Source organism: Chiloscyllium plagiosum, unplaced genomic scaffold (genome assembly GCF_037043375.1).
Source record: "Chiloscyllium plagiosum isolate Xiang-an unplaced genomic scaffold, Cpla_swu_hap1 HiC_scaffold_35, whole genome shotgun sequence".
Classification (NCBI taxonomy): domain Eukaryota; kingdom Metazoa; phylum Chordata; class Chondrichthyes; order Orectolobiformes; family Hemiscylliidae; genus Chiloscyllium; species Chiloscyllium plagiosum.
Window position 1 is genome coordinate 3279041 of NW_028270173.1, and position 26270 is coordinate 3305310.

The 26270-nt window shown below is 43.6% G+C and overlaps 1 protein-coding gene across 6 annotated transcripts in view; it reads right to left on the reverse strand.

Annotated features, from left to right (window-relative positions):
* The window catches only part of LOC122541480 (hepatic and glial cell adhesion molecule-like), a 143064-nt gene that overhangs the window by 40440 nt on the left and 76354 nt on the right, over positions 1-26270 (reverse strand). For 3 of the 6 annotated variants that reach the window (XM_087979114.1, XM_087979117.1, XM_087979112.1), the window contains 4 exons: positions 24409-24525; positions 24187-24288; positions 20790-20918; positions 2699-2779 (listed from right to left, as the gene is read on the reverse strand). In XM_087979114.1, coding sequence (XP_087835240.1) covers positions 2699-2779; positions 20790-20918; positions 24187-24288; positions 24409-24525 — 429 coding nt within the window. The remainder of the gene's footprint in view (positions 1-2698; positions 2780-20789; positions 20919-24186; positions 24289-24408; positions 24526-26270) is intronic. The other 3 variants (XM_087979115.1, XM_087979113.1, XM_087979116.1) reach the window with 3 other exon arrangements.

Genomic DNA, 26270 nt, shown 5'->3' on the forward strand with positions numbered 1-26270 from the left:
TGGAGTTAATGCTAATGTAGGCAGTGTAGGATGGAGTATCAAATTGCAGAGATCTTAATAGATTAAATGAATTGACAAAACTGTGACAAATAGATTTAAAGTAGGAGAAATGATAGATCATTCATTTTGGAAATTAAAACAAAGATAAAACATACTACCATCTAAATGGAGAAAAATCAGAGACAAATGGAGTTCAAAAGATCTGGGAGATCTGTTACATAGAACATTGAAATGTCATCAGCAGCTACAGAAGACAGCTGATACAATGCTGTCTATGATATCTCCAGGAGAGAAAGTGAGGACTGCAGATGCTGGAGATCAGAGCTGAAAATGTGTTGCTGGAAAAGCGCAGCAGGTCAGGCAGCATCCAAGGAACAGGAGAATCGACGTTTCGGGCATAAGCCCTTCTTCAGGAATGAGGAAAGTGTGTCCAGCAGACTAAGATAAAAGGTAGGGAGGAGGGACTTGGGGGAGGGGCTTTGGAAATGCAATAGGTGGAGGTAGGTCAAGGTGAGGGTGATAGGCCGGAGTGGGGTGGGGGGCGGAGAGGTCAGGAAGATGATTGCAGGTTAGGAAGGCGGTGCTGAGTTCGAGGGATTTGACTGAGACAAGGTGGGGGGAGGGGAAATGAGGAAACTGGAGAAGTCTGAGTTCATCCCTTGTGGTTGGAGGGTTCCCAGGCAGAAGATGAGGCGCTCTTCCTCCAACCGTCGTGTTGCCATGGTCTGGCGATGGAGAAGTCCAAGGACCTGCATGTCCTTGGTGGAGTGGGAGGGGGAGTTAAAGTGTTGGGCTACGGGGTGGTTGGGTTGGTTGGTCCGGGTGTCCCACAGGTGTTCTCTGAAACGTTCCGCAAGTAGGTGGCCTGTCTCCCCAATATAGAGGAGGCCACATCGGGTGCAGAGGATGCAATAGATGATGTGTGTGGAGGTGCAGGTGAATTTGTGACGGATATGGAAGTGCCCCTTGGGGCCTTGGAGGGAAGTAAGGGGGGAGGTGTGGGAGCAAGTTTTGCATTTCTTGCGGTTGCAGGGGAAGGTGCCGGGAGTGGAGGTTGGGTTGGTGGGGGGTGTGGACCTGACGAGGGAGTCACGGAGGGAGTGGTCCAGGTGAATTTGAGGTCGGGGTGGAAGATGTTGGTAAAGTGGATGTCCAACACCTTCCACCCCAACCTCAAATTCACCTGGACCGTCTCAGACTCCTCCCTCCCCTTCCTAGACCTTTCCATTTCTATCTCGGGTGACCGAATCGACACGGACATCGACTATAAACCGACCAACTCCCACAGCTACCTAGACTACACCTCCTCCCACCCTGCCCCCTGTAAAAACACCATCCCATATTCCCAATTCCTTCGTCTCCGCCGCATCTGCTCCCAGGAGGACCAGTTCCAAAACCGTACAACCCAGATGGCCTCCTTCTTCAAGGACCGCAATTTCCCGCCAGACGTAATCGACGATGCCCTCCACTGCATCTCTTCCACTTCCCGCTCCTCCACCCTTGAGCCCCACCCCTCCAACCGCCACCAGGACAGAACCCCACTGGTCCTCACCTACCACCCCACCAACTTCCATGTTCAACGTATCATCCGCCGTCATTTCCGCCACCTCCAAACGGACCCCACCACCAGGGATATATTTCCCTCCCCTCCCCTATCAGCGTTCCGAAAAGACCACTCCCTCCGTGACTCCCTCGTCAGGTCCACACCCCCCACCAACCCAACCTCCACTCCCGACACCTTCCCCTGCAACCGCAAGAAATGCAAAACTTGCGCCCACACCTCCCCCCTTACTTCCCTCCAAGGCCCCAAGGGACACTTCCATATCTGCCACAAATTCACCTGCACCTCCACACACATCATCTATTGCATCCGCTGCACCCGATGTGGCCTCCTCTATATTGGTGAGACAGGCCGCCTACTTGTGGAATGTTTCAGAGAACACCTCTGGGACACCCGGACCAACCAACCCAACCACCCGTAGCCCAACACTTTAACTCGCCCTCCTACTCCACCAAGGACATGCAGGTCCTTGGACTCCTCCATCGCCAGACCATGGCAACACGACAGTTGGAGGAAGAGCGCCTCATCTTCTGCCTGGGAACCCTCCAACCACAAGGGATGAACTCAGACTTCTCCAGTTTCCTCATTTCCCCTCCCCCCACCTTGTCTCAGTCAAATCCCTCGAACTCAGCACCGCCTTCCTAACCTGCAATCATCTTCCTGACCTCTCCGCCCCCACCCCATTCCGGCCTATCACCCTCACCTTGACCTCCCTCCACCTATTGCATTTCCAAAGCCCCTCCCCCAAGTCCCTCCTCCCTACCTTTTATCTTAGCCTGCTGGACACACTTTCCTCATTCCTGAAGAACGGCTTATGCCCGAAACGTCGATTCTCCTGTTCCTTGGATGCTGCCTGACCTGCTGCGCTTTTCCAGCAACACATTTTCAGCTATGATATCTCCAGGACCCAAAAACAAAAGGATAGAGGTCACCCTTCAGCGACATATACATCTGGTTTGCTAACATCAGGAACAGAGTAGTATAAGGTGACAGATCTTTTTGCCAAACAGAATTGCATCAAAGTTTATAATGTAGTCTGGGTTTGTGCAAGTTGTACTATCTAGATACTTGATTAATCTCCCTGGGAAAAGTATTAAACGTGAATATTAGTATTTGCTTACAATGTATCACACTCACCATTTTCATTTGCTTCATAAATTGGCAAGGGTGACATTATTATTGTGAATACTCCAGAACCAAGAATAACGTAACGCTCACCTGCCAATAAATCAGAGTTTCAAAAATAAACTAGATTCTGGCCAAATGGGTGAGCATAAAATCGAATGCAAGCAAATTCAACATCAGTTCACCATGATATGCTTGGCTGTGGGTGGCACAACTGAGTCTGACTCAGAAAGCTGTAGGTTCAAGTCCCACTCCCAGACCTGAGGCCACATCCAGACTGACACAATCAAAAGAGCCATTTCTCAGACGATAAACCATAATGGACTGTCCTTTTTCATCCCTTCCCTCACCCAATTACTACAATAAAGAGAGAGATTATCTTGGAAAGGCTCTTAAATGAGACTTTGTGGATAGAACTTAGGAATGTAAAGAAACAGCTACTTTACTGGGAGTGTATTATAGGCCCCAAAGAGTTAGCAGGAAATAGTGGAGTAAATATTGTAGACAGTTCACAGAGGTGTGCAAGAGTAACAATCGGGTGATTATATTAAGGAATTTCAACTTTCCCAACATAAATTGGAATAGTGTTAAGGGTTTGAATCGAATCCAGGGGAGTTTTTTGTATCAATACGTAGAAGGCCCAACAAGGGACAGTGCAGTGCTAGATCTGGTTCTGGGGAAAGAAACTAGACAAGTGTTCGACGTGGCAGTGGGAGACCATTTAGATTATACCTACCACAATACGGTACAGTTCAAATTTGTTTTGGACAAGGAAAAAGATGGCCTGCCAAAGATGGCTTTGGAATTGGGGGAAGGCAGATTTTATTATAATAAAGCAGAATGTGGCCACAGTAGACTGGGAACAGCCCCTTGCAGGTAAGTCCACAATAGATCAAGGAGCAATAGGTTCCAAGTAAAAGTAAATCAATGAGTAAGTATTCATGCATTTATTTCTGCAAAACTGCCTCCTCTTTTCTACATCTCGATGGGATTTCCAAATTTGTCTACAGGAATAGTGCCAGAAGACTGGAGGATAGCAAATGTGGTTCCCTTGTTCAAGAAGGGGAGTAGGGATAACCCTAGTAACTATAGGCCGGTGAGTCTCACTTCTGTTGTAGGCAAAGTCTTATAGAGAATTGTAAGGGATAGGATTTATGCACATCTGGATAGGAATAATGTGATCAAGGATAGTCAGCATGGTTTTGTGAAGGGCAGGTCGTGCCTCACAAACCTTATTGAATTCTTTGAGAAGGTGACTATGGAGGTAGACGAGGGTAAAGCGGTAGATGTGGTGTATATGGATTTTAGTAAGGCGTTTGATAAGGTTCCCCATGGTAGGCCACTGCAAAAAATACGGAGGTATGGCATTGAGGGTGAGTTGGAGGTTTGGATTAGGAATTGGCTGGATGGAAGAAGACAGAGGGTAGTAGTTGCTGGTAAAGGTTCATCTTGGAGTGCAGTTACTAGCGGTGTTCCGCAAGGATCTGTTTTGGGACCATTGCTGTTTGTCATTTTTATAAATGACCTGGAGGAGGGGCTAGAAGGTTGAGTGAGCAAGTTTGCGGATGATACGAAAGTCGGTGGAGTTGTTGACAGTGAGGAAGGATGTGGCAGGTTACAGCAGGATATAGAGAAGCTGCAGAGCTGGGCAGAAAGGTGGCAAATGGAGTTCAATGTAGGTTAAGTGTGAAGTGATTCACTTTGATAAGAGTAACAAGAAGATGGGGTACTGGGCTAATGGTCGGATACTTGGTAGTGTGGATGACCAGAGGGATCTTGGTGTCCATGTACACAGATCTCTGAAAGTTGCCACCCTGGTAAATAGTGCTGTGAAGAAGGCATATGGCGTACTGGCTTTTATTGGTAGAGGAATTGAGTTCCGGAGTCCTGAGGTCATGATGCAGTTGTATAAGACTCTGGTGCGGCTGCATCTGGAGTATTGTGTGCAGTTTTGGTCGCCATACTATAGGAAGGAAGTGGAGGCACTGGAACGGGTGCAGAGGAGGTTTACCAGGATGTTGCCTGGTATGGTAGGAAGATCATGAGGAAAGGCTGAGGCACTTAGGGCTGTTTTCATTGGAGAAAAGAAGGTTTAGGGGTGACTTGATAGAGGTGTACAAGATGATTAGGGGTTTAGATAGGGTTGACCATGAGAACCTTTTTCCACGTATGGAGTCAGCTATTACGAGGGGGCATAGCTTTAAATTAAGGGGTGGTAGGTATAGGACAGATGTTAGGGGTAGATTCTTTACTCAGCGAGTCGTGAGTTCATGGAATGCCCTGCCAGTAGGTGGACCCTCCCTCTTTATGGGCATTTAAACGGGCATTGGATAGGCATATGGAGAATAGTGGGCTAGTGTAGGTTAGGTGGGCTTGGATCGGCGCAACATCGAGGGCCACAGGGCCTGTACTGCGCTGTATTTTTCTATGTTCTATGATCTATTTGAAAGAAAATGGTTAATGTTTTGGCACCATTATTTCCCACCTGCCTTCTCAGCAATGATCATGCAGTAAAACCAGTAAAAGAATCCTGGATGTCTAGGACAATGCGGGACTGGATTAAGAGGAAGAGAATGGTTTTTAGCAAGTCCAAAGGGGGCAATTCAGCTGTGGCCCTAGAGGAATACAGGAAGTGCAGGAGGGAACTTAAGAAGGCAGAAGACTGGAGGATAGCAAATGTGGTTCCCTTGTTCAAAAAGGGGAGTAGGGATAACCCTAGTAACTATAGGCCGGTGAGTCTCACTTCTGTTGTGGGCAAAGTCTTAGAGAGAATTGTAAGGGATAGGATTTATGCACATCTGGATAGGAATAATGTGATCAAGGATAGTCAGCATGGTTTTGTGAAGGGCAGGTCGTGCCTCACAAACCTTATTGAATTCTTTGAAAAGGTGACGAAGGAGGTTGATGAGGGGAAAGCGGTAGATGTGGTATATATAGATTTTAGTAAGGCGTTTGATAAGGTTCCCCATGGTAGGCTACTGCAGAAAATACGGAGATATGGCATTGAGGGTGAGTTGGAGGTTTGGATTAGGAATTGGCTGGATGGAAGAAGACAGAGGGTAGTAGTTGATGGCAAAGTTTCTTCATGGAGTGCCGTCACTAGCGGTGTTCCGCAAGGATCTGTTTTGGGACCATTGCTGTTTGTCATTTTTATAAATGACCTGGAAGAGGGGTTAGAAGGTTGGGTGAGCAAGTTTGCGGATGATATGAAAGTCGGAGGAGTTGTTGACAGTGAGGAAGGATGTGGCAGGTTACAGCAGGATATAGAGAAGCTGCAGAGCTGGGCAGAAAGGTGGCAAATGGAATTCAATGTAGCTAAGTGTGAGGTGATTCACTTTGGGAGGAATAACAAAAAGATGGGGTACTGGGCTAATGGTCGGATACTTGGTAGTGTGGATGAGCAGAGGGATCTTGGTGTCCATGTACACAGATCTCTGAAAGTTGCCACCCAGGTAAATAATGCGGTGAGGAAGGCATATGGCGTACTGGCTTTTATTGGTAGAGGAATTGAGTTCCGGAGTCCTGAGGTCATGATGCAGTTGTATAAGACTCTGGTGTGGCCGCATCTGGAATATTGTGTGCAGTTTTGGTCGCCATACTATAGGAAGGATGTGGAGGCACTGGAACGGGTGCAGAGGAGGTTTACCAGGATGTTGCCTGGTATGGAAGGAAGATCGTATGAGGAAAGACTGAGGCACTTGGGGCTGTTTTCATTAGAGAAAAGAAGGTTTAGGGGTGACTTGATAGAGGTGTACAAGATGATTAGGGGTTTAGATAGGGTCGACAGTGAGAATCTTTTTCCACGTATGGAGTCAGCTATTACGAGGGGGCATAGCTTTAAATTAAGGGGGGGTAGATATAGGACTGAAGTTAGGGGTAGGTTCTTCACTCAGCGAGTTGTGAGTTCATGGAATGCCCTGCCAGTAGCAGTGGTGGACTCTCCCTCTTTATGGGCATTTAAGCGGGCATTGGATAGGTATATGGAGGATAGTGGGTTAGTATAGGTTAGGTGGGCTTGGATCGGCGCAACATCGAGGGCCAAAGGGCCTGTACTGCGCTGTATTCTTCTATGTTCTATGTTCTAAGGCAATTAGTAGAGCAAGATGGAGCATGAAAAAGGACCTGCAAACAGAATTAGGGAGAATCCTAAGGAATTTCATAAATACATTAAAGGGAGGAGATTAATCAGAGAACGACTAGAGCCCATTAAGGTTAAGGGAACAACCTGAATATGAAGCGACAGGATATTGGAATGATGTTGAACAAATATTTCTCTATGGTCTTCACTCTGGAAAAGGAGAATGGAGGTACAGAATTCAGGACTGTGAGTGACTTGCACAGTTTGATATAGGAAATGGGAAGATATTCAAGGCTCTGTCATGTCTAAAATCAAGCTAATCCCCTGATCTTGATGAACTGCAACCCAGACTGCTGTGGAAGGTGAGGCAGGAAATTGCAGGGCTCTGACACAATTTTTTAATTCCGCTCTGGTCACAGAGGAAGTGCCAGAGGACTGGAGGATGGCTACTGTGGTTCTACATTTTAAGAACATAAGGAGCAGGAGTAAGCCGTCTGGCCCTTCGAGCCTGCTCCGCCATTCAATAAGACCATGGCTGATATTTTCATGGACTCAGCTCCATTTTTTTTAGATTAGATTAGATTACTTACAGTGTGGAAACAGGCCCTTCGGCCCAACAAGTTCACACCGACCCTCCAAAGAGCAACCCACCCAGATCCATTCCCCTATATTTATCTCTTCACCTAACACTACGGGCAATTTAGCATGGTCAATTCACCTAACTTGCACATTTTTGGACTGTGTGTACCCACGCAGACATTGGAAGAATATGCAAACACCACACAGACAGTTGCCTGAGATGGGACATGAACCCAGGTCTCTGGCGCTGTGAGGCAGCAGTGCTAACCACTGTGCCACCATACCGCCCATAATTACTCGCCCTCTCACCGTAATCCTTAATTCCTTTATTGTTCAAAAAAAAATCTACCTTAGCTTTAAAAGCAATCACTGAAGTAGCGTCAACTACTTCCCTGGGCAGGGAATTCCATAGATTCACATCCCTCGGGGTGAAGTTGTTCCTTCTCAATTCAGTCCTAAATCTGCTCCCCTCAACTTTAAGGCTATGCCCTCTTGTCCAAGTTTCACCTGCCAGCGGAAGCACCCTCTCTACTTCGATCTTATCTATTCCCTTCATAATTTTGTGTGTTTCTTTAACATTCCCCCTCATTCTGCTAAATTCCAATGAAAATAATCCCAGTCTACTCAGTCTTTCCTCATAAGCCAAACTCCTGAACTCCAGAATCAACCTCGTGAACCTTCTCTGTACCCCCTCTAGTGCCAGTACATCTCTTCTCAAGTAAGGAGACCAAAATTGCACAGGAGTGGCCTCACCAGCACCCTATTCGGCTGCAACATAACCTCCCTGCTTTTAAACTAAATCCATTCAGCAATGAAGGACAAAATTCCATTTGCCTTCCTAATTACCTGCTGTACCTGCAGACCAACCTTCTGTGATTCATGCACAAGGACACCCAGGTCCCTCTGCCCAGCAACATGCTGCAATTTTTTACCATTCAAATAATAGTCCTTTTTACTGTTATTCCTACAAAATGGATGACTTCATATTCATATTCTATCTGCCAGAACTTTGCCCACTCACTTAAACTATCTATGTTCCTCTGCAAAGTTTCAGTCTTCTGCACAGTTTGCTCTGCCACTCATCTTAGCAGCATCTGCAAACTTTGAGACACTACACGTGACCTCCAAATCCAAATCATCGATGTAAATTGTGAATAATTGCGGTCCCAATATTGATCCCTGAGGCACACAACTAGTTACTGATTGCCAACCACAATAGTACTCATTTATCTCCACTCTTTGTTTCCTGTTAGTCAATCAATCCTCTATCCATCCTAATATTTTACCTATAACACCATGTATCTTTATTTTATGCCCTGATGAAGGGCTTATGCCCATTCTCCTGCTCCTCAAATGCTGCCTGACCAGCTGTACTTTTCCAGCACCACACTCTAGACCCTATCTTTATCTTATGCAGCAGTGTTTTGTGTGGTACTTTGTTGAAGGCCTTTTGGAAGTCTAGATACACCACATCTACTGGATATGCGTTGTCCATCGTGTTCATAATATCTTCATAGAATTCCAAAAGATTAGTTAAGTATGACCTGCCCTTCATGAACCCATGCTGCATCTGCCAAACAGGACAATTTCTAACTAGATGCCTTGCTATTTCTTCCTTGATAACAGACTCAAGCAATTTCCCCACTACAGAAGTTAAGCTTCTGTAATTCTGACCTATAATTCCCCATCTTTTGTCCACTGCTCTTTTTAAACAGTGGTGTCACATTTGCTGTTTTCTAATCTGCTAGAACTGCCCAAGAGTTCAGCGAATTTTGAAAAAATTACCACAAGTGCTCTTGCTATTTCTTTGGCCATCTCTTTCGTACACTTGGATGCATTCCATCAGGGTCAGGAGACTATCCTTAGCTCCATTAACCTGGCCACCACTACCTCTTCTGTGATGATGATTGTTTCCGGGTTCTCAGCTACCTTTGTCTCTTTGTCACTTACTGGCATGTTATTTGTGTCTTCCATTGTGAAAACCAACACAAAATACCTGTTCAATGCCTTGGCTATTTCATCCTATCCCATAACTAAATACTCCTTCTCATCCTCTAAAGGACCAACGTTTACTTTAGTCACTCTTTTTCTTTTTTATAGTTATAGAAACTTTTGTGATCTGTCTTGATATTCTGTGCTGGTTTTTTTTCTCATGTTCTATCTTATGTTTCTTTATAGCTCTTTTTGTAGCTTTCTGTTGACCTTGAAAGATTTCCCAATCTCCTAGTTTCTCACGGATCTTGGCCACTTTCAGTTTGATTGTCTCCCTTATTTCCTGAGACACTTATGGCAGATTACCCCTTTTCTTACAGTCCTTCCTTTTCCTGGATCTGTACTTGTGCAGAGCACTTTGAAATGCTACTTTGAAAGTCCTCCACTGCTCATCAATTGTCCCACCAAGAAGTCTTTGTTTCCAGTCTACTTTAGCCAACTCCTTCCTCAGCCTATTGTAGTCTCCCTTGTTTAAGGGCAGGATCCAGTAATAGATTTTATCTTCACACTCTCCATCTGTATTCAAAATTAAACCACACTGCGTTCGCTCTTTCCAAGAGGATTCCTAACTATGAGAATGGTGGTAGCAAAGAACCAAGAAATTACAGACTAGAGAATCTCACATCAGTGGTTGGGAAACTATTGGAGAAAATTCTGAAGGAGCGAATTAATACCCTCTTCGGTATGGGTTAATTAGGAATAGTCAGCATGGCTTTGTCAGAGGGAGAGCATGTCTAAAAAATTTGTTCAAATTTTTTGAATATATGATCAAGTGTGTGGATGAGGGAAGGTCAGTTAATGTAGTTTATGTGGATTTTAGCAAAACATTTAACAAGGTCCCACATCGGAGACTGATTGAGAAGGTTAAAGCACATGGAATTGAGGGAAACTTGGCAGGTTGAATCAGAAACTGGTTTAGTAATACGGAACAAAGGGTACTGGTAAGAGGCTGTTCAAGTGACTGGAGGCTGATGTCCAGCGGTAAGGACCCATGTTGTTTGTAAGTTGAAGAGATAGGTCAGGCTGGAACACAACAGGGAGCAAGGAATGGGTGGAGCTAAGAAGGGGATGGTGATGGTTTGGTGTTGTACTATAGGGCCCCAAATAGTCAACATGAATTAGAAGAACAAATATGCAGGGAGACTGAGGAGACTTGCAGGATCAATAAGGTTGTCATAGTAGGAGATTTTAATTTTCCTAACATAGATGGTGTGGAATTTGCTAAGTGCACTCAGGAAAGTTTCCTCAAGCAGGATATAGAGGTTCCTACTCGGGAAGGGGCAAAACCCGACCTATTCTTGGGAAATAGGGCAGGACAGGTGACAGAGGTACAGTGGGGGAGCACTTTGGGACCAGTGACCATGGTTCTATTAATTTTAAAGTTGTTATGGAGAGGGACAGAACTGGCCCATAGGTTCAAGTTTTAAATTAGGGTAAGGTGAATTTTGATGGAATTAGACAGGAGCTTGCAGGGGTTGATTGGAGCAGGGTTTTTTTGCGGGCAAAGGGACCTCGGCAAGTGGGAGTCCTTTAAAAGTGAGATAGCTAGAGTTTAAGGTCTAAATGTTTCCATGAGGATGAAGGGCAAGGTTGGTAGGAATAGGGAACCCTGGATGACATGAGATATTGAGGCTTTGACTAGAAAAAAAGGAAACATGGCTCAGATACAGGCAGCTGGGATTAAGGGAATCCCTGGAGGTATATAGGGAATACAGGAGTTTACTGAAAATGGAGCATGAGATAGTTTTGACTGAGAAGATTAGGGTGAATCTAATGAGGTTCTTTGAGCATATTAAAGAAAAATGAATAACTAGAGAGAGAATAGGGCCCCTCAAGGACTGAAATGGACATGTATGTGTAGAACTGCAGGAGATGGACGAGCCTCTCAATTAATATTCCTCCTCTGTGTTTACCATGGAGAAAGACGTGAAGACTTGGGAACTTGGGGGCGTTAGTTGTGATATCTTGGGGGCAGTCCATATCACAGGAGAGGAGATGTTGGATGAATTAGAATGTACAATGGTGGATAAATCTACTGGTCCTGACCAGATATATCCAAGAAACCTGTAAGAGGCTAGAGAAGAAATTGTGAGGGCCCTGGCTGATATCTTTGAAACATCATTAGCCATGGGGGTGGTCCCGGAAGACTGGAGAGTACAGAATGTTGTGCCATTATTCAAGAAGGGCTGCAAAGAAAAACCTGGAAACTACAGACCAGTAAGTTTACCATCTGTGGTGGGCAAGTTACTTGAGAAGATTCTGAGAGAAAAGATATACGTGCATTTGGAAAGAAAGGGTTTGATTAGGAGTCAGTATGGCTTTGTGCATGGGAAATCATGCCTCAAATTTTTTTAGAGTTTTTTGATGAAGTGACCAGAAAGGTTGATGAAGGCAGGGTGGCAGACTAGTCTACTTGGATTTCAGTAAGGCCTTTGATAAGGTTCCACATGGTAAGCTGCTCTGGAAAGTTAGATCACATTGAATTCAGGGCGAGCTGGCAAATTGGACACAAAATTGGCTTGATAGTAGAAAGCAGAGAGTAATAGTGGAAGGATGCTTGTCGGACTGGAGGCCTGTGACAAGTGGAGTGCCTCAGGCGTTGGTGTTGAGCCCATTACTGTTTGTTATCTATATCAATGAATTGGATGAGAATGTACAAGGCGTGATTCATAAGTTTGCTGATGACACTAAAATAGGTGGTATCTTGGACAGTGAGGAAGGTTCTCAGAAATTGCAGTAGGACCTTGATCAGCTGGGGAAGTAGGCTGAGAACTGGCAAATGGAGTTTAATATAGAGGTCTTGCATTTTGGCAAGTCAGATCAAGTAGGAGCTTCATAATGAATGGTAGGGCCTTAAGGAATGCAGTGGAACAGAGGGATCTTGGACTTCAGATTCACAGTTCTCTAAAAGTGGAGTCACAGGTAGATAGGGCAGTGAAGAAGACATTTGGCCTTCATCAGTCAGGGCACTGAATTTAGAAGTTGGGAAGTTATGTTGCAGTTATACAGAACATTGGTGAGGTCACACTTGGAGTATTGCTGTTCAGTTCTGGTCACCTTGTTATCGGAAGGTTGTTATTAAACTGGAGAAAGTGCAGAAGAAATTTACAAGGATATTGCCTGGACTCAGTGGATCTGTGTTATAGGGAGAGGTTGGGCAAGCTGGGATGTTTTTCTTTCAAGTGTAGGAGAACGAGGAGGGATGTTATCGAGGTATAAGATCATGAGAGATATGGAAAAGGTGAATGCACTCAGTCTTTTTCACAGGGTTGAGAAATTGAGGACCAGAGGGCTTCAGGTTAAAGTTAGAGTGGAAAGGAACCTGAGGGGCAATATTTTTATGGAATGAGCTGCCAGTGAAAGTGGTTGAGGTGGGTACATTAACAACATTTAAAAGGTATTTGGACAAATATATGAATAGGAAGGGATTAGAAGGATATGGGCCAAGTGAGGAAATGAGGTTCGTGTGGTCAGCATGGACCAGTTTGGGCCAAAGGACTTGTCTCAGTGCTGTAGGATTTTATGACTCTACATACATGAATGATGCAGATGAAAATGTGTGGGAAATGTTAAGCACATTTGCAGATGACACCAAAGTTTATGGAATAGTTAACAGTGAAGATGATTGTAGGTTTTAGGAAGATATAGATGGATTGATAAGAAGGGTGGACCAGTGGCAGATAGTAATTAACACTGATAAGTTTGAGGTGATGCATTTTGGAAGAAGAAACAAGATTAGAGAGTATTTAATGAATGGCAGGACACTGGGTAGCTCAGAGGAACAGAGGGATCTTGGATAATAATTCACAGATCCCTGAAATCAGCAGAGCACGTGAATAAGATAGTTAAGTAGGCATATGGTACTCTTGTCTTCATAAGTTGTGGAATAGAGTATAAGAGCAAAGAGGTAATATTGGAGTTGTACTGAGCATTGGTTAGGCCACAACTAGAGTATTGATTAGATTCCCTACAGTATGGATACAGGCCCTTCAGCCCAAAAAGTCCACACTGACCCTCCGAAGAGTAACCCACCCAGAAATATTCCCCCTACCCTATATTTACCCCTGACTAATGCACCTAACACTATGGGCAATTTAGCATTGCTAATTCACCTAACCTGCACATCTTTGGATTGTGGGAGGAAACCCATGCATACACGGGGAGAATGTGCAAACTGCACACAGTCGCCCGGTATGGGAATTGAACCCAGGTCCCTGGCACTGTGAGACAGCACTGCTAACCACTGACCCACCGTGTCAGCCATGATGTGCAGTTCTGGTCACCGCACTACAGGAAGGATGCAAAATCACTACAAGAGGTTCACCAGGATGTTGCCTGAGATGGAGAAATTGAGCTATTACAGCAGAGAGAACTGTTTGGGATGGAGTGGGGTGGGGGGAAGCATGATTGAGGTGTATAAGATTATGACAGGTATGGACAGTGTGAATAGAGACTGGGTGTTCCCTATGATTGAGGGGTCAATCATGAGAGGGCATAGTTTCAGGGTAAGGGGCAGGAGATTCAGAGGGGATTTGGGAAAAACAATTTTCACTCAGTGGATGGTGAGAATCTGGAGTGTACTGCCTGGGAAGGTAGTGGAGGCCAGAAACCTTACAACCTTTAAAAATATTTGGACGAGCACTTCAAATATCATAACATTCAAGGATATGGAGGAAGAAACAAGATGAGGGAATACTTAATGCAAGGCAGAATATTGGGTAACTCAGAGAAACAAAAGGATCTTGGAGTAATTATTTACAGATCCCTGAAGTTGGTCGAGCACGAGAATAGAATAATTAAGTAGGTACATGGGGCACTTGCTTTCATCAGTCATGGTATAGAGTATAAATGCAAGGAGGTAATGTTGGGGGTGAATTTGCTCCTATGTTCAAGGATGTGGGTTAGGTTTAATGCAGGAAATTGGGATTAGCCCACTTTTAGAGACAATAATGTCGATGCAGACTCAATGTGCTGAAGGGCCTATTCTGCGTTGTATGAATCTGTGAATCTAATCTATGAATGTACAAAAGGCAGTTTACAGGGTTCTTTCTGACAAGTAAGATCTGTAGAAGCAGAAGTGCTCTGGACACCAATCTCCAGAGCACTGAGCACCGAGCTTCTAAAGAAAACAGTCCATAAAAATAACTGAGTCTGTGTCTGTAGATACTAGACCATAGAGACTAAAGTGCTCAGCTTGTAAGAAGGCTGGCCAGAAATCTGGTGAAAACTGAGGGTACAGAAAACCCATACGTTAATAAGAGAGAGTTTCAGAAACCAGTTACAGTGATTCCAACTGAACAAGGAGTATCTATAAAGTTACTATTAAGGGTAAAAATATGATTTTTAATTTCTGATATTGTAAATAATTTGTTTCAAATTTGTGTCAAATGCAAGCAAGTTCATGGTTTTCTTTTATGTGATCAACTTTGATGTTCTTTTGTTAAAGTACATTGTCAGCTACTTGTGGATATGTTCAGTGACTGACCATCACGATATACAAAGAGGAATTAAAAAATATATGGACTATCAAGTCATATTTCTCTTTAGGGTCTGACCAGTACAGTATTCTCATCTGTCTGGATCATAACAACCCTTCCAATTTACTTGTGACAGGCACTAAAAACCAAATTATTTCCTGAGCAGACAGAATGACAAAAGATAATGGCATAAAACATAAATACTCCAAACTTGTTGACAACACAAAATTGGGCAGTATTGAGACAGTGTTGATGACAGCATATCAATAGATTAAGTGAATAGGGAAAGCTGTGGCAAATGGATTCCAAAATAAGTAAGTCTGAGGTTAACCATTTCAGACAGAGCATGGATAGATCAAGGTATTTTTCAAAAGGCACAATGTTAAATATGGTGAATGTTCTGCGGGTTTTGGGGATTCAGGTGCATAGCTCTTTAAAATGCCACAAACATTTGCAGAAAATAGTCAAGAAGGCTAATGGAATGCTGGCCTTCATATCTAAAGGGCTGGAGTACAGGGATGCAAGTGTTATGCTGCAGTTATACAAAACCTGTGATTCTGTGTTTTCATAGTGGTTCAAGTATGGAATGAGCTGTCAGACGAGGTGGTGGAGACTGGTACAATTATATTTAAAAGGCAGCTGGATGGGTATATGAACAGGAAGGGTTAAGAAGGATATGGGCCAAATACTAGCAAATGGGACGAGATTAATTTAAGATATCTGGTTGGTGAGGACTAATTGGATCGAAGGGTCTGTTTCAATGCTGTAACACTCTATGACTAATGACATGATTCACTGAAAGGCTTTTGATCCCTTGTAGTACACCTAGGGGTTGTGGTGCTCCTTGAATGTCTTTAAGGCTGGGAGAGACAATGTTTTGACCTCTCAGGGAATGGAAAATATGGTAGCAGGCAAGAAAGTTGAGGCAAAAATTTAATCAAGAGGAAGGGTTTCAGGTTTATGGATAATTGGGGCTTGTTCTGGGGAAAGGGGGACCTCTACAAACAGGACTGTCTTCATTTGAACCAGAGGGGTACAAATATCCTGGGTGGGAAATTTGCTAGTTCTTTTCAGGTGGTTTTAAACTAGCTCAGCAGGGAGATGGGAACTTGTGTTGTAGTTCCAGTACACAGGAGGATTAGAGTAAGGAGGACATGAACAGGATTTCACAGTCACAGAAATGTGCTGGCAGACAGCAAGCTGGTTTGAAGTGTGTCTACTTCAACGCCAGGAGTATCCAGAATAAGGTAGGTGAGTTTGTAGCATGGATAGGTACCTGGGACTTGATGCTGTGGCCATTTCTGAGACATGGATAGAGCAGGGTCAGGAATGGATGTTGCAGGTTCCAGGGTTTAGATCTTTCATTAAGATCAGGGAAGGTGGTAAAAGAGGAGGAGGTGTGGCTTTGTTAGTCAAGGATGGTGTAACAGTGGCTGAAAGACCTTTTGACTTATTTTGCATCAGTATTTACTGTGGAAAAGGACATGGAAGATACGGAATGTAGGAAAATAGATGGTGACATCTTGAGAAAAACGTCCATATTACAGAGGAGGAAGTGCTGGATGTCTTGATACACAGAGGTGGATAAATCCCCAGGACATGATCAGGAGTACCCTAGAACTCTGTGGGAAGCTGGGGAAGTGATTGCTGGGCCTCTTGCTGAGATATTTGTATCATTGATAGTCACAGGTGAGGTGCCAGAAGACTGGAGGTTGGCTAACATGGTGCCACTGTTTAAGAAGGGTGGTAAGGACAAACCAGGGAACTGTACACCAGTGAGCCTGACCTCGGTGGTGGGCAAGTTGTTGGAGGGAGCCCTGAGGGACAGGGTGTACATGTATTTGTAAAGGCAAGGACTGATTCGGGATAGTCAACATGGCTTTGTGCGTGAGAAATCATGTCTCACAAACTTAATTGAGTTTTTTGAAGAAGTAACAAACAGGATTGATGAGGGCGGAACGTTAGATGTGACCTATATGGACTTCAGTAAGACGTTCGACAAGGTTTCCCATGGGAGACTGGTTAGCAAGGTTAGACCTCACGGAATACAGGGAGAACTAGCCATTTGGATATAGAACTGGCTCAAAGGTAGAAGACAGAGGGTGGTGGTGGAGAGTTGTTTTTCAGACTGGATGCCTGTGACCAGTGGAGTGCCACAAGGATCAGTGCTGGGTCCTCTACTTTTCATCATTGATATTAATGATTTGGATGCAAGCATTAGAGGTATAGTTAGTAAGTTTGCAGATGACACCAAATTTGGAGATGTGGTGGACAGCGAAGAGAGTTACCTCAGAGTACAACAGGATCTTGATCAGATGGGCCAAAAGGGCTGAGAAGTGGCAGAAGGAGATTAATTCAGATAAGTGCGAGGTGCTGCATTTTGGGAAAACAAATCTTATCAGGACGTATACACTTAATGGTACGGTCCTGGGGAGTGTTGCTGAACAAAGAGACCTTGGAGTGCAGGTTCATAGCTCCTTGAAAGTGGAGTCGCAGGTAGATTGGATAGTGAAGAAGGCATTTGGTCCACACCGACAGTCACCTGAGATTGGAATTGAACCTCAGACCCTGGTGCTGTGAGGCAGCAGTGTAAACCACTGAGCCACCGTGCCAAGTTTGCAGATGACACCAAAATTGAAGGTGTAGTGGACAGTGAAGAAGGTTACCTCACATTACAGGGAGAGGCTGAGGCTCTTTTCCCTGGAGCGTTGAGGGGTGACTTTATAGAGGTTTACAAAATTATGAGAGGCATGGATAGGATAAATAGACAAAGTCTTTTCCTTGTCGTCGGGGAGTCCAGAACTAGAGGGCATGGGCTTAGGGTGAGAGGGGAAAGATTTAAAAGAGACCTAAGGGGCAACCTTTTCACGCAAAGGGTGGTACATGCATGGAATGAGCTGCCAGTGGTGGAGGCTGGTACAATTGTAACATTTAAAAGGCATTTGGATGGGTATATGAATAGGAAGGGTTTGGAGGGATATGGGCCAGGTGCTGGCAGGTGGGACTAGATTGGGTTGGGATATTTGGTCGGCATGGACGGGTTGGACTGAAAGGTCTGTTTCCATGCTGTACATCTCTATGAATCTATAACTCTTCTACTGAGGTAGTATGGGCTGAGTTTAGAAACAGGAGCGGCGAGGTCACACTGCTGGGATCTTTTTATAGGCCTCCGTAGAGTTCCAGAGATGTGAAGGAGAGGATTGGCAAATCAATTCTGGGCAAGAGTGAAAGGATCAGGGTGGTCATTATGGGGGACTTTAACTTCCCCAACATTGACGGGAAGTGCTATAACACTAGTGCATTGGATGGATCCGTTTTTGTCTCATGTGTGCAGGAGGGCCAATAAAAGGGGAGGTCACACTGGATGTAGTACTTGGTAATGAACCAGGCCAGGTGTTTGATTAAGTGATAGGTGAGCACTTTGGACAGAGTGACCATAATGTGGTTACGTTTAGTTCAGTGATGGTAAAGGATAGGTACATGCACACCGCAGGAGTAATAGATGGGGGAAGGGCAATCATAATGTGATTAAGCAAGACTTCGGAGGCATAGAATGGGGTAGCAAAATGCAGGGGATGGGGACAATCGAAATGTGGAGCTGGTTTAAGGAACAGATATTGCATGTCCTTGATAGGTGTGTCCCTGTCAGGCAGGGAGGAAGAGGGAATTACTAAAGAAATTGCATCTCTTGTTAAGTGGAAGATGGAGGCTTATGTGACAATGAGACAAGGTGGTTCAAATGAGGTGATGGAGAGTTACAGAATAGCTAGGAAGGATTTAAAGAGAGAATTAGGAAGAGCAAGGAGAGGACATGAACAGTCTTTAGCAAATAGAATAAAGGAAAGCCCGAAAGCGTTCTATTGATCGGTGAGGAATAAAAGGATGAATCAGGTAGGAATAGGGCCTGTCAAAGACAGAAGTAGCAAGTTGTGGATCCTGTGGAGATCGGAGAGGTGTTAAATGAATATTTCTCAAGTGTTTTCACTCAGGAAAAGGAGAATATTGTAGAGGAGAAGACTGAGATACAGGCTATTAGACTTGAAAGGATTGAGGTTAGTAAGGAGGGGGTGTTATCAATTGTAGAAGGTGTGAAAGTAGATTAGTCCCCTGAGCCAGATGGGATTTTTCTGAGAATTCTCTGAGCTCGGGAGGAGATAGCCAAGCTTTTGGCATTGATCTTTGAGTCCTCACTGTCTACAGGTTTAGTACCAGAGGACTGGAGGATTGCAAATGTTGTGCCCTTGTTCAAGAAGGGCAGTAGAGATGACCCAGGTAATTATAGACCAGTGAGCCTTAAGTCAGTTGTAAGAAAAGTTTTAGAAAGGATTAGAAGAGATAGGATTTATAATCATCAAGCAAGCAACAATTTGATTGGAAATAGTCAACACAGATTTATCAAGGGCAGGTCGTGTCTAACCAACCTCATTGAGTTTTCTCAGAAGGTGGCCAAACTTGTGGATGAGGGAAGGGCACACATGGTATAATAAGGTTCCACATGGTAGGCTAATGGAGAAAATGTGGAGGCATGGGATTGAAGGTGATTTAGCAGTTTAGATTAGAAACTAGCTTTCTGAAAGTGGTGGTTAATGTAAAATATTCAGCCTGGAGTCCGGTTACCAGTGATGTGCCATAAGGATCTGTTTTGGGACCACTGCTGTTTGTCATTTTTATAAACGACTTGGACGCAGGCATAAGCGGATGGGTTAGTAAGTTTGCTGATGATACTAAAGTCGGTGGAGTGGTGGACAGTGTGGAATAATGTTGGAGGTTGCAGGGAGACTTGGATAAACTGCAGAATTGGGCTGAAAGGTGGCAAATGGAGTTCAATGCAGATAAATGTGAGGTGACTCACTTTGGGAAGAATAACAGGAAGGCAGAATACTTGGTCAATGGAAAGATTCTTAGTAGTATGGATGTGCAGAGGGATCTTGGAGTCCATGTACATGTACATAGATCCCTGAAAGTTGCCATCCAGGTTGATAGAGCTGTTAAGAAGGCAAATGGTGTGTTAAGTTTCATTTGTGGAGGGATTGCGTTCTGGAGCCATGATATCATGCTGCAACTATACAAAATGCTAGTGCGGCCTCACTTCGCGTGTTGTGTACAGTTCTGGTCGTCCCATTACAGGAAAGATGTGGAAGTATTGGAAAAGGTGCAGAGGAGATTTACCAGGATCTTATGTGGTCTGGACTGAAGGTCTTTTGAGGAAAGGCTGAGGGACTTGGGTCTGTTCTCATTGGAGAGAAGAAGGCTAAGAGGGGATTTGATAGAGACATACAAGAGGATCAGAGGATTAGATACGGTGGACAGTGAGAGTCTTTTTCCTAGGATGATGACATCTGCTTGTACGAGGGGGCATAGCTGCAAATTGAGAGGTGACAGATTTAAGACAGATGTCAAAGGCAGGTTCTTTACTCAGAGAATGGTAAGGGCAAGGAATGCTCTGCTTGCCAACATAGTTAACTCAGCCACATTAGGGGAATTTAAACAGTCCTTGGATAAGCATTGAATGATGATGATGGGATACTGTAGAGTGATGGGCTGAGATTAGTTCACAGGTTGGCGCAAAATTGAGGGCTAAAGGGCCTGTTCTGCGCTGTATTGTTCTATGTTCTATAATTGCATGAAATGATGGGGCAGGTTCACAGGCCTGTTCCTTTCTCTCTTGTTTTTATAAGTGCACCTGACCAATCTTTGGGATAACTGAGAATGTTGATTAACACAGTGCAGTCAATGTTGCACCTCTGCACTTTTGGAAGTTTTTTGACAAAATACCACACTCCTGTTTTAAGAAGATCACAATGCGTGGAACGAAGGAGAAAGTGTGGTATGAACATAAAATTGCCTTAATGTTAAGAAACAGGGCTGGTGGTTGTTGAATGCTTTTAATGGTTTCCTTTAAGGCTCAGTTTTGAGCCCTTTCAAGTTTTATAAACAAACTTAGCATATAGACCAGCATGAAGAAGTTCAAACTTACGTTTCCTGAGTAAAAATGAACCTATGTCATCCCTGTAGGGATGGAGGTAAAGGAATACAATATAGCCAGTCAATCCCAAGACCATGCAAAATACCATCCCTGAAATCACTCGAAATGCTACTGAAATATCTGGAAAAGGGCAAAAGAAAGGCAACAATGAAAAACCATGTGAAATTAGTTTTACATATATATTTTTAATATGTTATTTTCAAATATATTCATAGCTCAGAGTACATTAATTGCTCCCCAATACAACAAACAATAATGTAACATCATTTCCCCAACCTGTGAGTCTTTAAGTGGAATTCCTCACTGGACCACTAAATTCAGGTCCTTTTAACAGCTTATTTTGTCCAGTGGGAAAGGTCGTGGTGTACTGTTACTACACTAATGACATAGAGCTTCAAACTAATGCTGCAGAAACATGGGCTCAAATCCCACCAAGGCAGATGTTAAAATTTAAATTCAATAAAAACAAATCCAGACTTAACCATTAACCACTACTGATTGTCATAAAAAAAACTCATCTGGTTCACTAATACTCTTTAGGGAAGGATATCGGCCATCCTTATGTGGTCTGGCCTCAATGTGATTCTAGATCCACATCAACAGGGATGACTCTTAACTGACCTTTGGCAATTAGGGATAGATAATGAATACTGGCCTAGCCAGTGATGTCCACATCCCAATACTGACTACGAAAGGAAAAGCAATGGTGTCCAAATGGTTCAGTAGCACCTGAAGTATGTTGAATGGCATTTAGGTCAAATGATATACAGCCTTGTTAGGACTATTTTAGAAAGACAGCAGACCTTCCTTCTCCATTAATAATAATGGTCTTTTGTCTAGTTTGATTGTCTCTGAATAAATGTTGAGTGGCATTTACAGTCATGTTGCATTTCTGAAACTGAATCAACCATAAGGGCCAGTACATGACAATGTAAGCTCTCCTCTCAACACAGTACTTTAGCCATTGTTTCCCTTGCTTCTGACACCATGTATCTCAGTGGAAGCCGTTAGTATTGGGTATAGTCTTAACTGGACTGCAGAAACCATTTGTTTTTAGCTGTTCATGGGTTGTGGGCATTGCTGGTTGGGCCAGCATTTGTTATCTTCCCAATATCATATTGAAGCAATGTTCTGCATCATTGGGGATAAATGCCAGTGTTGAAAATACTTCAGCCTTGTCTTTGAGGATAGAGATATTTGTGGAGTGTCCTTTTGTTGTTGGTTGTTTCAATATCCAGGGTTGCAGGTAGACAGGATAGTGAAGAAGGTGTTTGGTATGCTTGTCATTATTAGTCAGTGTATTGAGCATAGGGGTTGGGATATCATGATGCGGCTGCTGTACAGGCGGCTGTTAGGCCACTTTTGGAATACTATATGCAATTCTGGTCTCCCTGGTATGGGAAGATGCTGTGAAACTTGAAAGGGTTGAAGACTTACAAGATGTCACTGGCATTGGAGGATTTGAGCTATAAGGAGAGGCTGAATATCTGGGGCTATTTTCACTGGAGTGTAGGAGGCTGAGCGATGACCTTATAAAAGGTTTATAAAATCATGAAGGTCATTTATAGAGTGAATAGCCGAGGTATTTTTCCCAGAGTCCAAAACTAGAGGCCATGGGTTTAAGGTGAGAGGGGATAGATTTAAAAGGGACCTAAGGGGTAAATGCTTCACATAGAGGGTGGGGCATGCATGGAGTGAGCTATCAGAGGAAGAGGTGGAGAGTGGTACAATTACAAGATTTAAAAGGCATCTGGATGGGTACATGAACAGGAAGGATTTAGAGGGACATGGACCAAATGCTGGCAAATGGGACTAGATTAATTTAAGACATTTGGTCGGCATTGACGAGTTGGCCCAAAGGGTCTGTTTCTGTGCTGTATAACTCTCTGACTGTATGACTGAATGTGGTAGGCCTACAAAGCTTAGATCTGATCCACTAGTTGTGGTATTGTTTAGCTCTATCGATTATGCACAGCATTCACTGTTTGGCAATTCCTCCTGCACTCTCCACTGATCACCTGACTTCATAAAGGTAAAGTGGGGGTTATGCTGGGCCATGAGATTACAAATGGAGTTGAACATAGTTCTGCTGCTTTGACAGCCTTCAACACCCTATGGTTAAGCAGTTTTGAGTTGCTAAATCTGTTTGAAATCTATCCTATTTAGCACATGGTGAAGCAAACAACACAATGGAGAGTATCTTCAAATGTGAGCACAGGACTTTGTCTCCACAAGGACTGTGTGGTGGTCACTCTCACCAATACGGTCATTAGGAGAAAGTGAGGACTGCAGATGCTGGAGATTAGAGCTTAAAAATGTGTTGCTGGAAAAGCGCAGCAGGTCATAAACGTCGATTCTCCTTCTCCTTGGATGCTGCCTGACCTGCTGCACTTTTCCAGCAACACATTTTTAAGCTCCAATATTGTCATTGGCAGATGCACCTGCAGCTGGCAGGTTGGTAAGGATGAGGTCAAGTATGCTTTTCCCTCTTGTTGGTTCCCTCACCACTTGCCACTGAACAAGTCTTGCAGCTATGTCCTTTAGGACCCAACCAGCTCAGTCAGTTGTGCTGCTACTGAGTAGAAAGTGAGGTCTGCAGACGCTGGAGATCAAAGCTGAAACTTTATTGCTGGAACAGCACAGCAGGTCAGGCAGCATCTAGGGAACAGAAGATTCGACGTTTCGGGCACATGCCCTTCTTCGTCACTCTTTGTGAGGACAGAGTAATTCTGTGCCATTTCCATATTAAGAAAGTGTCAGAGAAATTTCAACAAATTTGGCAGTAGTTGTAGATAGAAAATCTGAGTTAAAGCCTCGTACAGCTCTTTTTCAGTTTTGAAGGGAAGTTAAATTACACTTGAAACATTAACATTGCCAGGCTTGCTGAGCTTCTCCAGCACTCTCTGATTGTAATTTAAATGTTACTAACTTCCTTGTAACCATTTATATGCATCAACCATGTGGTGGACCATAAATGTAGACCTCTTATTAAGCTAATCTCAACAAGTAAAGTGAACCCAATGTAACGTGAAATATATACTAAATTTAATTTTGAAATACTCTCAAGTCTTATGTCAATGGGAGTAGAGTGGGCAGAAAGGTTATAGCCATGATGCATCTCCCTGTTTGAACATGCAATTCTTTTCCAGCTCACTCACAGCTGTAGCATTGTTAACTGACGGCAGGTGTTCACACTGAAAAACTCATCCCAGTGCGCAATTGTATATGTTTAACCTGCACCTGAAATCTGAAATAATCACTTAGGAAACAACCTTAGGTACATATCAGGAACTGCCCAATACTGTTCACAAAATCTGCTCCTTGAAATGGGGCAAGAACAGGAGCTCAGCATCTGAAGTAAATTAAAATAGACAAACTGTGTACCAACCTGCATCCAAGGTACACAGTATACAAGAAATTAGCAAACATATGTAGCACTTCATTTCAATGAATAGAAAAGCAACAGTGAGCTGCGTTTGGTGTTTCTGACCTATGGATTACAAACAAATGAAACGGAAATTAAATAAAGTAATATTGGAACATTGAAAATTATCAAGGTGCAAATTGAAACAGATGAAGCGTGAACAAAAAGAGAAAATGGATTTAGTACCTTTGTACTTTTCTATGCAGAAAAAAATGATGAAGAAGACTGCAGCAAAGGACATCATTGTACTGACCAGAGCGATAACAGAGCTAACAAGAATGCGTTTGTGGAGAAACTGTATTCCTGAAACAGAGATGAGTAATAAATTTTCTTCAATTCCAAAATATGGTGGAAAACAAGCATAAAATCTGTACAAATCACACACTAATACCACTTCTGAAAACTTCTGCTTCCTGCAGACTTCCACTAACAAAAGAGCAGCAGATTGCAACTGGTTCTGGGAGACAGAGGAAATATATGCCAGACAGATTATATCTTGACAAAGCCAAAACCAGTATTCCACTTCAAGAAGTTTGATAGTGTTACTCGAAAGCATTTAAATTAACTTGGCAGTAGGATGGGAACAAAGATTAACATTAGAACAGACAAAGGTGTAAAAGGATTGGGAAAGGTATGCTAAAGATTGTTCTGCTGTTAACGCGTGCATCATTAATGCAAATTTGCTGTAATGCAAATGATGATTTGGGGACACTGTTTCTAAACTGCAAACTTTTAAAGCGTGTATTGGTTACAACACAAATCTGGCCCCATTAGTTTAAATGCTGCTGCTATTATGCCATTTTCTTCTAACTTGGGATTGCATGAGAACGGAACTACTGCATTATAGCAGAACTGACTGTACACTAGAAATAGATCTAGATGAGATCAGATCAAGATACAATAAAAGATGATCAAAATCAGGCTTATTGTACAAGCATGTACACACACAGTTCAATTGTTCATTTGTTGAATGTGAATGTCTGAGCCAGCATTTATTGCCCATCCTTATACTCCCTCGTTACTGACTCTTCGACCAATGGGTACAGCTGCTTAACCAGCCTCTCATCATAGCTTAAATGCTCCACTCCGGACAACATTCTTATGAATCCCTTCTGCATTCTCTCCAATGCTATCAGATCCTTCTTACAGTGTGGTGGCCTGATTTGTAAACAATATTCTAGCTGTTGCCTGATCAAAGGGCAGCAAGATGGCTCAGTGGTTAGCACTGCTGCCTCACAACGCTAATGACCCGGTTCCATTCCCACCTCGGGTGACTGTTTGTGTGGAGTTTGCGCTTTCTCCCTGTCTCTGTGTGGGTTTCCTCTGGGTGCTCCAGTTTCCGCCCACAGACCAAAGATGTGCAGGTGAGGTGAAATGGTCATGCTAAATTGCCCATAGTGATAGGTGGATTAGTCAGGGGTAAATACAGGTTAGGGGAATGGGTCTGGGTGGGCTTCTCTTCAGAGGGTCAGTGTGGACTTGTTGGGCCAAAGGGCCTGTTTCAATGCTGTAAGAAATCTAATCAAAGTTCAGTACAGCTCTAACATAATCTTCCTGTTCACAACTGACAAAGACATGTATCTCGTATGTCTTCTTAACTATCTTATTAACCTGTCCTGCTGCCTTCAGGGATCTGCAGATAAGCACTCCAAGATCCATCTGTTCCTTTGAGCTCATGTCCTGCCTTTCATTAAGTATTCCAGTGCCTTGTTTCTTTTTCCAGAGCACATCACCTCATAATTTTCAGGGTTATGTTCCATCTGCCACTGATCTGCCACCTGATCAATCAGTTTATATCCTCCTGCAACCTAAGATTATTTTCCTCACCCTGCTAATCTTCCTGTCATCCACAAACCCTACTTATCGTCCTCTCCCGATCTCTCCCCCGCTATTTTTATCAATATCATTTATCATTTTTCCATATTACCAAGGTCCATTGAGGGAAGAAATGCATCATCTTTACCTGGTCTGGTCTCCAGACCCACTGCAAGGTGACTGTCTTTTTAACTGCCCTCAGAATTGGCCTAGCAAGTCACTTCACTGAATTG